The sequence below is a fragment of the Heliangelus exortis genome, chromosome 7 (genome assembly GCF_036169615.1).
Source record: "Heliangelus exortis chromosome 7, bHelExo1.hap1, whole genome shotgun sequence".
Taxonomy (NCBI): Eukaryota; Metazoa; Chordata; class Aves; order Apodiformes; family Trochilidae; genus Heliangelus; species Heliangelus exortis.
The window spans coordinates 19,261,127-19,277,724 of NC_092428.1; the positions used below are offsets into that span (position 1 = coordinate 19,261,127).

Below are 16,598 nucleotides of genomic sequence, written 5' to 3' on the forward strand. Positions count from 1 at the left end.
AGTTAAGCAAAAATGTCCTGGACTTTCAGAACAAAGTTCTTGTTGAATTAGTTGTCATGGCAACCTTCTTTTACAGAGGATGAACAGTGTAATGAAATACTTGTTTGAATGTTGGGCTTAATTATGCTTTATGTTACTTGCAATATATGGCATTTAAAATAGCTCCCTTCCTGTGGGATTTTGGTATCCTGCAGAGTTCTTCCTTTTTTTCCCCTCTGGTAGTTCATCTGTTTTTATGACATTTTTTACTGTGTTTTGGTTTTTTTTCTCTTCAGCCCTATAGTATAGTATAGTCTTTCTCTCTTCTGCTATCAGAGTCATATTTGACCTACTTTTTCAGTTACCCTTTAGCTGCGTGCCAGATGACTGAGTTACCCAGTCTGTTCAGTGTTTGTTTTTAAAAAACTACTTCCTTTTTTCATACCTCAAGTACTTGAAATGATAATTTTTTTAATTTCTGTATTACTCTCAACATCTTCATTTTGCCTGAATTTTTTGACTGGTTCTCCTTTAGTTCTCTTAATTTACTGATTCTAATCTTTGGCTTGTTGAACTTTTTTCTGTGTGGTTTTTTTTTTTTCATCCTCTCACTCTTAATGAAAAATCCAAACTCTTTTTAACTTCTGGCATCTTGCCAGAAGTGATGTAGCATACACAACTGCATAGAAAACAAGTGTGAAAATGCCTGTGGAATTTCATGCGTTTAAAGCTGCTAGTTTTTCTGAGAATGAGGCACATCTAGATTTTAATTGCAAAAGAGTGTTTGAAGTAAGAAACAGTACTACAGTGCCCTTAGTATAGCATAAGTCATATTCCACAGTGATGCTAGAGACATTAATCACGTTCAGATTTGAAAAAGGACAATTTATTCTCATGTGGAACATGAAACCATAGAGAATCTCATAAACATAGTCTATTTTTGTTGTTCTTCCAAAATTATGCCAATTCACTGCTATGATCCCTACTTTCAGTCATGTGAGTGACCTTTTGCAGACTGTAAAAGGCATTCTGTTTTGAAAGTACAACCATGTGATGACTGTAGTGTTCAAATGTCAAGACAGAAGCATCCAGCTGGGAGATCTTAACATCTGCAGAGACATGACTACAAATGAGAATATTTCATCTGGGATACTCTGATGCCTTAGTACTCTTTTTCATGTAAGATTTCTTTGTGGCTATTTCAGCCATAGTGGCAGGGCTATTGATGGATATTTTTTAAGTAAAAATACTTGGATACACTACATGTAACAAAAATGTCATCTAAGAAAAGCTGTAGTATTATAACTGAAAGTTGTCTATTTTTTATATTTATGTATGAGATGAAGAAAATTCTTCACATTTTACAGTGATGCTTTTCATCAACAGGAACTCAAACTGTGGAGAAATTATTGCAAAAGCTTCATTTTTTCCTTCTCCATTCAGTTTTCTGAGTGTTTGCCCTTCTGATGCATCACAGTTACCCTTTTCAGTACAGGTAAAACAAATGCATATAGGCCAGGTTCAGTTTGAGAGTAGGTATTTTTTGACCTTCTAAGGTGACATACCCAGGTTTCTCTTCACAAAACTAATTTGAGAGCCTTCTGTTGTTTTGTGGTGGTTTTCTGTTGTCCAGAACTAGCATCCTACAAATTCTGAAGCAGAAAAAGCTTTGCTTACTCTGTAATTCTTAAGCCTGTTGGACTTGAGGAAGTTTTTGATAAAAGGTATAATCTTATCAATGTTTTTGTGAATAACATGATCTCAAAAAGAGATTTGCCTTTTCATTGCCAAGTGAGAAGTTGGGGAAATTATGAAAGTGAGTCTGTTGCAATAAAAAGTACAACTAATGATACAGAGCACTGCCACAGTCCTGTTCTAAAGGATAGCATCAGAGTAAAGTTAGATGCAGCATTGTTACTTCATTGTCATGGTAACATAGACACCAAAAGTTTTATTGCAATGGGTCTTCAGAATGAAGGTGGCACTAGACCAGGATGTTTGACTGCTATTTTTTTTTTCTTTTTGTGGAATGTCACAAGAACTTGTCTGCTTTAAATGATTCGGTAACTTTTTTGACAGCTGTGTTTCTAGTTTAGAATTGCTAAGAAAGTTGTAATACAGAGATGCTGGTTTTTCTAAGACTTATGGTGATTTTGTTTTTCCTGTAAAATTGTATTTTTAAAATGTTTTTCTAACTCTAGGAAAAGACCTAGAAAAGTAAGGTGTCTTGGAATAGAGCACATTTTATGTACACACATTTTTTTTAGTTTTAGGATTGCTTAAATGTCATTCTTTAAGCTACTTCTTAAATTGCTCTGATACGTTTTTAGTTAGATTTTCAGTAGCTTCAAAGTTTGTTGTGCTGCAAGGGTAGGAAAATACGTATCAACGTTTGTTACCCGTGCCTAAATTTGACCAGTTTTAGGGAACTATCAGATTATCTAAGTTTAAATGTCCTTCTTTCTTATAGTATGTAATCTTTTTCACACAAAACCCAAAGAAGTAGTTTTACATGGAGGAATCACTGCTTCTTCTTTCAACAGTTTCTGAGAAATTTTTTATTCTCTTACTGAAAACCTGAAGCCACCTTGTAGTAGGTGCAGAAAAATTGAGCTTAAAATTTGGCCATAAAACCTGACGCTGTCAAAAATAAATAAAGAATCTTTTAACTAACGGAAGTCAAAGTAATACAGTGTGGTACTATAAGATTAAAAAAAAAAAAATCAAAAAAAAATCTGAACTCTAATTCTAACCTATTGCTGATTTTTTTTTTTTTTTTTTTTTAAGGGATTAAAGTGACAAAATAAACGGAGCATGTCATAATATGCTGTCATTCAACAAAGTGACCTCTAATTACTGTTGTGTTCTTTAAGTAAACAACTTTGAAAATATATGGTGGAACTAGCATAGCATGTTTACCTTTTATAATACCCAATTAGATTTAAGAACATTTAGTTTTGTACTAAATGAGATTACATTCATGTTGGGTAAAATTTCTTCAAATGAATTATCAGTAACCTGGGAAAGTGCTGTGTGAGCAGTGGTACCAAACCAGGCATGCCAGAAAGGTGTTTATTTACTGCTGGTGTAGATGTCATGTGATCTTTTGCTATAAAATTAGGGTACACATCCAAATGTATACATACTTTCAATAGCTTCATTTTTCTCCCCAGGACAATGATATCCCTCCCAAAATTTTTTTGTTCTTTGAAGATTTTAAGGAGTTGTAATCTTCTGTATTAGCTGCTCTATGTGCAGATGCTTGTTTGGTCTCCTTTGAGATCAAATAAATTGTGCATGTAGGATTGAAAAAATCAGGAAGACATGAAAACCTAACTGAAGAAATTTGTGTATATGTATATATTCAAGTTAAGTAATCACTGTGGAATGCTTAAATTAAAAGTGAGCTTTTGCTTGCATTTTCCATTGACTTCTGAATGATTACTAGTGGAAGCAAGACCTAACTTGCTTGCCAGGTTTGCCTCTCTATTAATCTCTGTTCTCTTTTTTCATCTGCTTATGCAGTGTAAGTGTTGCCTGCTCTTGGGTTCTCAATTTACATAGTTTTATACCAGTTATTCATAGTAAGTGCTAAGGTGTTGATGAAACCTGAACTTTATCTTACAGCTGTTTCAAGATCACCTTACTGACATCTTCTGTCATATCATGTTTCCCAAGTAGGTAGCATTGGGAAATACTCAAATCCAAAATGAGTTAACATCTGGCCCAGCTGTTGCAAAGACTTCACATGCACAATGGTGTGTTCTGGAATGGAGTTGCCTGAGTGTGGTTCAGGCATGTATCTATAATTAGGGAAACATAATGAAATGGGCTGTTGACAGAAAAGTATGTTTGGCATCTCAAATGCTGACCTTCTGTGACATCAATAGACTTCTGAAGTTCTGGTACAAATATAGTGAAGTGGCTCATCTAGATTTATTAGTTAACATTCAGATACTACGTTTATATATTGTGCTTTTTAAAATGCTTTGGCACAGCAGTGACAAATGTTTTCAGCATTCTTACATGATTGTGGTCACAGTTTTTAATTTATTTGTTACACTCATTAAGGTTCCCCCCTTAGAAGCCAATAATGCTTGTTCATAGTGATTGTTAAGATTAAATCATGCACAGAAACAATTTATCAATTAATAAGCCAAAACTGCCTCTCAAACATACCTGCATTTTGCAGAATTGTTTCAAAAAGTTAGTTAAAAATCTTCTAATTCCTGAAAAAAATGTAAATTAATGGAAGCAGAAGTAAATGTATACAGGCAATTTGTCCTTACAAATGCTAAATCCACATTTCTTTCAAATGGCCTCAATTTCTCTGTAAAATTTTTTCCATAGTTGTTTTCATTATTATTCACATTTTCCTGAACCTGCATTCACAAGGTTAGTCTTTCTGTTTCTTCTTAAATACTTATAATACTTTTGTTTATATATAAACAAAAATATTCCAGTAGGACTTTGAAATGTAGCAAAACCAGGTGCTTTTGTCTCAAGTATTCCATCTTTCCTTTGTATTGCTCCCATTTTACAAAGTCCATCTTAACTATTTTCATTTCATACCCTCCTTCCTAAGTCAGTAAATCACTTCTGCAGAAATATAGAATGTTCAGTGTTCTGTGTCATGAGGAAGAAAAAAGAAATCTTAAAATATTCTTAATATTCTTTCATTTCTAGTCAAATATAGCATTCTTTTGTGAACACTATCAGAAGATGCTGAAAGGCAGTTGCAGGAACAGTTTATGTTCTTATTTTCACCTAGAGGCTCTGACAAAGGGAATGTAACAAGTAGTAGACTTCCATGTGCATATTGCTTTGCAGTATACTGATAGTTAATCTGTGGGATAAGGAAAAATGGAGCTCAAGTTAGAGCTGTATAACCATTAACAGTTCCTTTAGTAACACACTACTTTGTGTTTTAATCACTTGATGTTAATAGGTTCAGCTTTCTGTGAATAATGAACTAAAAAGAATGTGGGTTCTCTGAAGTGTCACTCTGTTGCCTGACTTGACTTGTGCTTGCAGCATCTGACTGCTCAGTAGCCTAGAGATTCTGCAGCCTTGACCTCTTGTTTTTCTTATTTTGGTATTAAATGAAGCTTTCTTCATTTAATAAAGTTGGTTTCTGTTCTTTAAACAATGAGTTTATTTGCTCACACTACAGTTGTTTTTTTAAATATATCTGACTTACTATATAGAATATTTGTAATTCTGTTGAGTAGTAACACTTCATTGCATTTTTCTTCTCCTTTTAGCCTACCCATGCAGTACAACAATTTGCTTGTTGCTTTAGGGTTTTACGTGAGCTGTCATCTTAGAGACAAAAGGCAGCAGAGTTTAGTGCTGATAATAGTGTATTTTAAAGATATGTTGGCCCAGAAAGCCAAAGTAACATAGGTTTTCTCCTCTTCCTTTCAATAATGTTATGGTTTTTTGATCAGTACGATAATAGAGCTAAAGCAAGGTAATTTAACATCTTCTCTTTATAAAAAGTTATTTTTGAGTTTTATGTGAGAAAAATAATTTCAAAAATAATTTTAAATGTTTTTAATTAAGGAATAGGCATAATATTAATGAATAGCAAAAAAATTTGGACTATTGTGTAGCCATCAAGCAGAAAGATGTTTTACTTTGTCTTTGTTTCATCTAGCATTTTTATTGTATGATATTAGTGTAATAATTAGTGATTTTATAGATTACCCTGACAGAAGTTAATCTTAGTCTCTAAAGAGAATAGGCTATTAACAATATTGGGTGTATCTACAGCACCAATGGAACCAAAGCATTGAAATAAACTCTTTTGCATCAGTAGGTTAACTGAAATATCATGAAAGCACCTGTATCTTAGATTTCCTTTCTTGCAGGATATCTTGAATAACCTTGATTCGTGTGATCTTGAAGATGATGATCTCATGCTTGATGTGGACCTTCCTGAAGACCCACCTCATGACAAGGGTTAGTAAATTAGCCAAGCAATCTTATTGTGAAACTGCATTGTGGGCTTAAGAGAAGTTTGAGTTGTGTTGTTCATATTTCTGTTTTAATAAGCTGATTGAATCTTAAAATTGTTTGTTTGGGTTATTTTGAACTATCAACTCTTTCTTTTCTGAAGTGTAGGAAGTATGATATTTGTTTCCCCAAATACAACTCTTGCATTTGAAGAGTTCTAAATATTTACTGCCTGTCATAAAAAAAAAAACCTTGTTGTATGCTGCTTCTTTGTTAGTTTAGTAGATTAAATTTAAAACTTTAGTATTCCAGTCTTATGCTTCAACTATATTTGAAAATGCTAATAATGTTTTTTTCAGCTTTGGTAAATTATAATTTAAGTATTTTTGACATAATTATTTGTTTTCTTCTACAAAATCTGTTATCTTCTATAGTCACTTAACACATTATGTACAGTTCAGGAAACTGGAAAATACAAATTTTCAAGAAGTCTTTTATGCACTCTTGTCAGTGAGAATGATGGCAAACCTTTCACAGGGAGGACAGTGGTATCTGAATGCCATTAAAATAGTACAAATCCAGACCTGAATGAACTAAGTAAGGCAAATTATCACCACATTTTCTGCAACAATGGTCTAGAATTTTTTCAGACATTTCCTTTGGTTATTTTTTAACTACTCTTAAGAATTGTCACTGTCATGTGAACGTAGGTATTAGCTTTACCTCGAAGTTCAGAGGAGGCTCATAGATTTTCATTTGAACAGAAACATTGGCTGTGAGAACACTGGAATGCCCTACCCAGTACCAACAGGCACTGGAAGAAAAAAAGCTTTGTTTGTTTTTTTGGTTTACTGTTCAGCTGCCTGCTGAATATTGGGGAAATTGAATTTCTTTCACAGATCCTTTCAGTTCTTTGGATGAAGACTTCTCTGTGTATGTTAGATATGAAGCCAAACTAACTGTAAATAAATATGAAGTGTAGCACGTGATCTTTAAATCTCAGAATAAGTTTTCCATAGTATTTGTATTAACATTAGTACTAGTATTCAAATTTTCAGCCCAGATTTGTGTGCAACTTTTATTTTTTAGTATTTTAATTTTCCAGAATGGATGAAAGATCAAATCTAGGTGTTTTCTTGAAGTACTAGTGATTATGAAGCTGAGTATTCCTCCAGTAACGGTAATTCTAATCTTTTGAGAAAAATTGTGAAACATTTTACAGGGTAAACCAATGTTGCATAATCTTCCTTGTTCTTTATGACATGCACTGACTCTGCAGTAGTAATTCCATTTCAGATTATTCATTTGAAAACTGTTAAAAAGACGCGCATTTTGAAGGTGAATGTTTGCCACATAAATATTAAAAAGTTAATGTCATTCATTTAATCTAGACACAAATGAAACAGGATTGTAATTCACAGTAAACTTAAATCTGCTCACTTCTATGGCTAATACCAATAATGTTTGTGTAGCTGGAATATGTTTTGTAGGCATGGCCATCTGCTTTGTAAGCTGTTGGTTCAGGAGGAGAGACTTGTGATAAATATTAGCTAATTATTATTTTTTACTTTTAAAAAAGTTTGGTTTCCATATTAAATTACATCTTCATAAATTGGGTGTCTCTGCTTCTTATCTTGAAATCACTGGAATTTTATCAAAAAAGGGTCTGAAAATTATTCAAAAGTCACCTCCAGCTTTTCCCATATAAACATGATCACCTGAAAAAGCAAAACTAGTTTCTTAATTTGTATTTATTCCGTGTCTCAAAACAATGTTCCAAGGCTGAGAATCATAATAATAATGGTACTTACAAGTTTACTAAAGGGTTATTTTGAGTAGACCCACTTGAATTTTTGTGTAGAAAAGGATGATTTTGTAGGAAAAGAAATATGTTACTTTAAGGTGAACAACAGTATCTTCTTACCTATTTCTTTTGTTATTGAACTAGCTGATAAAATCTGAATTTGTAATCCTACTGAGCAGCACTGTTTGCCAGCACTTTTTTCTTAATATCGTGTGACTTCTCGGCTGCCAACCTCTTAAGACTTTCCAGGTCTACACAAACTCCTTGTTTCGTTCCGGAGTCTGAGATGCCGCTTGAACACTATTAATAGAAACTGTTCCAGCTCCACAAGTATGCAGTGAGTGAGGAATGGCAGTTTTAAATCACAGGGTGAAACTGGGCTCATTTCCCAACACCACGCAGGCTGGGAGCTAAGCAGGAAGGAAGGAAGGAAGGCCTTGTTTGTGAGTGTCTTGTGCGCAGCTATGTCTGAGTAGGCAGCCGAGCGCAACAATGTTCCCTTGTGCAGAGTTGTTCCCCTAGCAAAGGACTCACAATGTGAGGAGAAACTCCTGGGGTAAGTGAAGGAGAAAGTGCAGTGGTAGAATAAGAGTTAATGACTTTTTGCTGCGTTTGACTGCATGGCTAGCAGTTGTTTTGGCTTTGTTTCTGGTGCTTTACAAGCTGTTGCCAAATATAGCTTTTGTGGAAGAAGAATTTTGTGGAATCTTTGCTTTGCAGAAGTTAGTATTTTAAAGAGATTATTTTTGTTTGTTTAAAGTCATTCCTGTTGTCCAGATAAAACAAAGATTAAATGTGCCACAAACTGAAAAACAACCAAGATTATCAGGATGAGATACATATTTTAAGTAATGAAACGGTTCTGTTTTGGTGTGAAGTACTGGCCTGTTCCTACAATGTCCTCTTTCTGTGTTTGTGTCTTTGTGTGAACTTTTTTTAAAGACCAGAGGATCCTGTCAGTAAGTAAGGCAGGAAAATGTTATTTCAGTTTTTTTTTCTTTTACCCTTAACCCTGTTGCCTCCAAATGATTTTCTACTTAAATCCGAAATACTGTTAAGACTGAATTCTATAGCTTGTGCTACAGGTTATTCTTCTAACAAGTTTGTATAGTAGTAAAGACTTTTCAGGAATATACTTGACAGTCCTAACAATGTTTTTTTGTTTGTATTTTTTTTTTTTTTAATCAGTTTAAAAAAATTAAACCCCACAGATTTTACACTTCATCTGCTACTAGCACATGGTAAATATTTATTTACCAAGTCTTAGGAACAAATGTGATAATTTTTTTTTCTTTATATTATGTTCTCTATAGAGGAATGTGAAAATATGAGCCGTTATGATAGACAAGACAGAAATGCTAGGCAACACCAGGAAGGATTCTGGAAAAGAACACCACAACAACGGTGGAATACACAGGATCACTATCATCTCGGGCACACTGATCATTATATCCATGGTAAAAATGATTTGAACAGGTAAGAATTGCCTCTTTTCTGACAGACAATTAAAATACTGTGATGAGAAATGTCTTTTGACACAAAAGTACTTGATTCTATAAGTGTATGTATGCAATGAAAAAACACTGCACAATCTTGTATTTTGTAGTTTGAGAGTGTGCACGGCTTGTTACTTCGTTTGTTTATTTGTTTTAAATGAAATTTAATCCCATAGCTCTTATGGACTGGCTTAGATGACAGAGTTTATAGAAATCCTTATGAGCAAACTGGTTTTCTGGCACTGTGGTTCTTACTCTGAGAGATTTATGCAAGAAGGAGGGAAAGCCCAGCATTTAAGGATTGACATTTTCTGATTTAGTTAATTTTCTGCCATATTACACAGTATGAGTCCATGTTCTGTAACACTGCCTTTTTTACTAAATGCTCTCTAGTTCAAGTTTGTTGTCACTGTGTTTTTATATGTTTGTTTTTTTTTTTTAAAGGGGATCAGACTACCTAGATTCTCCCGTTGGTCGCTTTGAAAGTTATGGAGCACCAAATTTTTACCAGGCTCCTAGACAGCTGGTGGGCTTGTCAGAGAACACTGTGATGCTTGATGAAATGACACTTCGGCACATGGTCCAAGACTGTACAGCTGTAAAAACTCAGTTGTTGAAACTGAAGAGATTATTGCACCAGGTGAGCTTTTTAAATGGAACAAAAGCAACAAAGTATTTTGGAGAATAGGTGGGTGGGCTAATATTCTGTTTGGCCTTATTAGGCTATTGTAATTTCCTTTATACATGGAATTATAGTGTTCATAAAAGTGTGAACTTTTCATTGCTATGTAAAATAGTGCTTTTTTTCTGATTTTTTCAGTACTTTGCAAAAAATATTTAATATTGTTAATCTGCTTCTCTGAGGAAATCATGCTAGGTTAAAAAAAGAGGATGTAAAGGAAGTCTTTTCTTTAGTAAGTCCCTAAAAAGCTGAGAGTAAAAAAATAAATAAAAACAAATCCATCCCATTAATCAAACTTGCATTCAGCAAGTCAGTGGTAATAGCTTTTCTTAAGGCTTTGTTTTCCTTATATTCTGTGTGTTTTGACAGAAAGCTTAGAAAACTCTGCCAAGTCAATTTCTATTGGAATTGCTCAGATTTAACCCTTGTGGTGTATGAAATCACTGAAGTGCCATAAGCTTTTAAGAGACTTTTTTTATTTCGCCTCCAAACTTACCAAACTGTGAGAGTTGGTAAATGCTTGGTGACTTCAGAAGTATGGAATTTCAGCTACAAATATTCCTTTGCTACCTTAAATGAAAAAATTCCACGAGACTTTCTTTGGAGGCATATGTAGATTAGCACTGAAAAGGAACTGCATGGTGTTAATTTTCATACTGGACTTACTGTTATTCCTTTCTAACAGAATAATGTGGAAATAAGTTAGTATTTTAAAAGTAACAAACAAAACAAAACACAGCAAAACAAAAAGCAAATCAACCTTGTGGCTAATTCAAGGGTGTTACTGTGCCTTTTAGAAATGTGAGCATTTGCTTCCTATGGTAACTGGGAATACTGGAGATGTTTTTCTCATGACAAAATCAAAAGTATCATTGTAACAAAAAGAATGTAGTATCAGAGAGGGAATGTGTGTTCTTAGTGCCTAACCTCTGAGTAGTGGACTGCATAAACTGTTGCCCAACAGCCTCAAGCATGCAAGTAGTACACGAGATAGCAGGGAACTCTTATCCAGGGCCTTCACTGCCTTTAACACAAGAACAAGATAGGTGGTTTGTGTACAACAACTAGATAGGTGTACAACTAGATAGGTGGTTTGTGTACACATAGTTCTTTGTGTGAAGGAGTGCATGTTACAGCCACACAGTGTGTGGCCCTCTAGATTATATTCTATTTTAAATCTTGTCCTAGTTTCTAACAGACAGATATTTCTGAAAGGTTACAGAACATAAACACAAGTAGTGTATGTTAAGTTTTTTTAAATTTAACTTCGTAAAAGAAGCAGTTACTCCTAATATATACTTTCTTCAGAATTTGCTGCATTTCTTGACAAAAGTTTGACAAAAGTTACACTCCCTGTAATACAGAGTTTCATAGTAGCAAGTATTATTCTTCTCTTCAGCCTTTGTCAAGCATACTTGCGTTTTTCTTACCTAACCACCCCTGTTTTGACTCACTGCTTCCAACACTCATCACTGGACTTCTGAATGTTTATTCTGTTTTCCTATGCATTTTGTAGCCTTTTAATTAACATTATGAATAGTAAAAGTAAATTAACCTGCTACAGAAGGGAAAACTTTAGGCCTTTACTACCATTATTCACTAAACAAATAGAGTAAAACTTGTATGGAATTTTTTTTTTGTTATTTTTTAAGTGTTAAGCCTTTCCTGAAGATACTGAACTTCATTCTATCAGAAATGAGTGAAAGTATTTATTTTTTTCTTGTAAATAACAAATGTAATTTTGAAAACAACTGTGATAACTTTACTAGTCTGAACACTGAAACACAAGTTTATCTCCGTCTGGGTCACTTCTTTCAAAGCAAGATAAAAAGTTAGCTCCTTTCAAACATTGTCTTTACTAAAGGAAGCAGAAGTTCTTACTTTTGTTTCACCTATATTTGTACACGTACATCTGTAAATGTTACCTTTTTTCCAGTTAGGACTTTTAGCAATATAATTAATTTGCATAGCCAGAGCTGTAGTCAGGTCTTAGGCATGAGGTTTTACAGGAACAGTTGCAGAAAGACAGTAAGATATAATAATTCCATTTTATATAATTACCTAATCAACCTTAGTGTGAGCACAGCATGTAATGAATGTATACCTAGCAGATTCCTAGGGAGACTTAATGTGCTGTACTGGATTCATTACTGTGACTGTAGCTCACATATACAAATTACCTCAAATAGCACTGGTAACATAGCTGCAGCAATATGGGTTTGGTGTTGTATTCCCAGTTCTGCTTGGAAATGTAGGTAGTTATTTGAGTAGTCCAGCCTTTTCTGAACTTCATGTGACCAGGATAACAATGCCAGCAGTACATGTGCTGTCTGTTTATTCCTTGCATAAGATTCCTTTGAAAATCTTTCTGTATTTTCAAACAGAGAGAACAGGAGAGTAGGAGTCTTGTCTCATGCAGATGCTTTTAAAATTTGCAGTGTAGTAGGTATAACTTTCTTTATTTTTCTCATACTGTTATAGTAGCTTATATGGAGTGAAAAATGTACATTCTTGCACTATGTGCAGTGATAATTGTTCCCAGGGACATGTTGAACTGCTAGACAATGTTCTCACTTAATGTTTAACTGGAGCACTAACTTTGTCTTGTAACAAGGAAATACTTAGGAAGTTGAATTCTAGTAGTAATAGATGTCTAAATGCTAATGCCTCTTAAACATTGACTACTTCACTTGCATGCCTATTAGTAAGTTTTCTTCTGATCTTAAATTTCTTCCTCCTCCTTGGTTAATTTCTTAAAGTTGCTGCTCTAGATTGAGTCTAGGGAGCTAATGTGTTTAGAACATCCTTATTCAAATAACTGTAGTGTTTCTGATGCCTCAGAACCTTTGGTCTAGGCAAGGACTGACTGTCATAACTATCCTCTGTCTTCTTCCTCTCAAGCCTGGCAGCAGTGATTTGCAAGCACCCTTTATCTCAGATAAGCACTTAATCATATTTTGAGGTGGATTGAAACATGAAGCAGTTCACTGATCACAGTGGGGTCTGTGAAACCTTTTTTTCTAGGGGAGGCAAGTTGTATTAAAAACATTTCTTTTCAATTTTTTATGAATGGAAAAGAGCTTCTTTTCGAAACACAGATCTTCACTGTAACATCAGGTACAACAATCCCATTTGTATGAACAGGGATGCATGAAAAAATGAAGTCTAGTGCCCAGTTTTTAAATGTACCAATGTATTTTTGCTGAGACTTTAGATGAGTAAGTGACTGTGTACCTTTGAAGCAGGTATTTATTGTTATCTTCCTTATGCATATGATCTGTCAGAGATAGATATTTTTAAAGAAGCCTGAAGACAAGAAACAAATTGAAATATAAAATTTTCACTATCACACATTAAGTTGTATAAAATGCACCTACAATTGTTAGGTTTTTTTTTTTCCTAGCCACAAAATACTTCACCTCAGGAACTTAACTGTGCTTGAAAGAAACAGAACCAAAGAAACCAATAAGCAATTGGAAATTAATTTGACAAATTATAAGTTTGAGCAGTTGGTTAGATGCTGGACTGTGATAAGCATTTGATAATGGGCAGTGGAAACTAGGTCATTATTTCTTGGTGTCATTTGAATGAAACTGCACTCAAAATGCCAAGAGGTCATCAGGTGAATAGCACTTGCTTTAATAAATCTTGATAAACCTTAGATATGTTGGTTTAGCATTTTTCAACTTCTCAATCAACTTTAGGTGCTGAGTGAAATTAGTAGCATAGCATTAGTAGTATATAATTTAAAAATCCTGCATTTTAAAAGGCAGTTTATGCTGTAAGGGAGCCACAAGAGAACTGCTGAAAATACATTTGTTTCTGAAGGGTTGATTTTTATAATAGAAGAAATTAAAATATATTAGTATAATATATATGTATTTATATACATTATATATATTACATATATATATATATATAAGAAATATATATATATAATTATATATAAGTATATAAATATATAAAGCACTTCAGAACTGTTTTGGATTAAATAGTGTTTGTTTCTCTATGGTATTATTGTGCAAATTATTGTAAGACACTGTACTAGAACTTGTTCATAACATAGACTGTAAAGTAAGGCTTCATCAGCCTGTCAATTCCTGGCCTTCTGCCCAGAAAAAACAAGCAGCTACTTGTGGGGTGAATACAACTGTATGCTGGACAGTGTAAGCTGAAGTATTTGCTATGCTAAGGAGTCTGAAGCCTTGATACTCCACTGATTTCACAATTAATAGTTTTTGGGGGTTTTTTTGTTTTTTTTGTTTTTAAGAAAAAATCAAACAAACCCCAGAAAAACCCAGCAAAGTAGTTTTTTAAAAAAAACATCTAACTGAACACCACCAAAAAATTGCAAGATATAAAATTACAACTAAGTGATGGAAATGGAATTTAACTTTGTGTAGTACCGTAAAAGCAATTTGGAATTGCATGACAGCTCTTACTATTTTTTAATTCTGGTGATGGTTGGTCATGTTTTGGCTGCAAGTAATTGGTGACTATAGGATGAAGTTAAAACTTAATTGTTAGAAGTTAATATCAGTTTGATATTTTTTTGCATTTACACAGTCATGATGATTCTTTGCATTTTTTAACGAAACTTATAAGAAATATCTTTTATGGACTATAAATCTAAAAAAAAAAAAATCATGGACATAAAATAAAAAGGTCTATTGTGAGTTTTCCCTTTAATTATCTTTAGCATTTGGGCTGTGGTTTTACTCTTGTGGTTTTAGGGAGTTCTTGGCTCGGCCTTAGAGTGGTTCGTGACAGGTTTTAGGGATTTGCTGCAGTCTTAGGCAGTGAGCATTGGGTCAAGAAACTCCCCTCTAAGAACCCTAAACTAAAGCAGAATACTGTGTGATAGAAAAATCTTTTATTTTGCTTTAAGAAAGTAGGATGGACAGCTAGATGGTGGAGGGGGAGAGGAGGAGGGGAGGGAAGGCTTTAAATCTTTTTACACCAAATAAATGGGGGTTATGATCTTCCATGACCATCAAATTAACAATACTGTAATTGTACTGTAGCCTTGTGTCACGTTAAGATTGTCACACACAACATCATGGTTCAACCCTGAGAATGTATTAGAATACCCAGGCAATCATCAACCTTTGACATCTTAGGTCATTATTTCTGTTTCTACTTGCTGTGCATAGTTTCAGAATTTATGGCTATTGCAGTGGGGGAATGCTGCTTTTCTGTGGTTCTAGTTTTTATAATTGATATTTTATTCTGATGGCCATGATTTAAATTTATTATTAGTCTGCCATGTAGCAAATGTTGCTTTTTTAGTTAAGGATTACTAGCTCAAATATTTTGTTGTATATTTTGGTATTGCTGGGACATATTATTTGAATGTATACTGAAGAAAATGGAGCTTTTAAAATCATATAGTACCACTATTTCTTCCTGAAATTGAACCCTGTGAACATTTGAACACTGTGGGGGCAGTATTTACCAGGTTTCTGTGCAAAATCAGAGTGCTTTGGCATAGCTGCAGCTGTTCTTTGGTTTGTGAGCAGAAGGAAGCTGTTAATGGCCACAGTGAGAGGTATCGGGCATTGTAACAGGTTCTGGAGAGAGGTGATTTTTGGTCCATCCTTGGAAGCAAGTTTGCAAAGGAACTACTTCAGGAAATAGTTTGGACCTTTGTTCTTGTTTTTTTGACAGAATGATGAAAATGTGTCACTCCAGGACATCCCACTCTCAGTTCCATCAAGTCCAGAACCACGAGAACCTGAGCCAACTTGCAAGGTAAATGACAGTGATTTGCTCTACAGAATATAAGATACAAGCCTGTTTGTGTTTAAAAAACACAGACTTTTCTGTCACTCTGAAGCAGTGCTTCTTTCTTCTTTCATCTGTGAAACATTTGCAAGGTTTATATTTGATAGATTTCATCTTTTTAGTTTTGTTAAAACAGAAGAGTTTTTTTTTACGTTTAAAATGCATGTTTGCAAATGCTAGCACCATTTAAATATTTTAAATAACTTCACTTTTTTTATAATTTCTAGCAGGCATGTGGGAATTACTGTCTTCCTGATAAGTATTAGAGTTTAAAAAGCCACTTTTTGCATTGAAGTGTGATCATACCTTACTTAAATTCTTGTTCTTCAATGAAATGTAGTGTTGACTTCAGTTTAACATTCTTTCATCTGAAATAAATTTTCCCAGAGGTCGTGCAGGTATTGCAGATGTAACTTTAAAAAATGGTGAAGCCCACAAGGACGTGTTCATTATATGAAAATGGGTTTTAAAGGGAGAAACAGTCACAATGGATATTCCACAGAAGATCATCTTTTGAGGTCACAGACTTGTAATATTGTGCTTTCCACAGTACTGAGGTTTTATAGCATTGCCTGGGGCTCCTATTATAAAATCAGTACAGAAAGATCACTAATCCTGCACTTAGAGAGTAGGGGAACAAGATTTGCTGAAGATACAATGAAATTAGAAATACTTCTCGAAAGGGAAGGACATTTACAGTCTTACTGCTGGTTGGAGGGCATCTATCCCAGTTCTGGTTTCAGGGTTTAAGAGGTTTGCCAGAGCTCTAGATCCACAAGCATCATACTTCTTGCCATTTAAGCTTTCTTTTTTCCTTTAATTGATGTCTGCATTTGTCAGTGTCTGTCTATGGTCACCTCCCTCAAAATCTTTTATTTCCTAGAGGAAAAAGTAT

The 16,598-nt window shown here is 34.1% G+C and overlaps 1 protein-coding gene across 13 annotated transcripts in view; it reads left to right on the plus strand.

Annotated features, from left to right (window-relative positions):
• The window catches only part of CCSER2 (coiled-coil serine rich protein 2), a 60,649-nt gene that overhangs the window by 20,311 nt on the left and 23,740 nt on the right, over window positions 1–16,598 (plus strand). For all 13 annotated transcript variants that reach the window (XM_071749226.1, XM_071749228.1, XM_071749219.1 and 10 more), the window contains 4 exons: window positions 5,853–5,943; window positions 9,055–9,217; window positions 9,682–9,877; window positions 15,587–15,670. In XM_071749226.1, coding sequence (XP_071605327.1) covers window positions 5,853–5,943; window positions 9,055–9,217; window positions 9,682–9,877; window positions 15,587–15,670 — 534 coding nt within the window. The remainder of the gene's footprint in view (window positions 1–5,852; window positions 5,944–9,054; window positions 9,218–9,681; window positions 9,878–15,586; window positions 15,671–16,598) is intronic.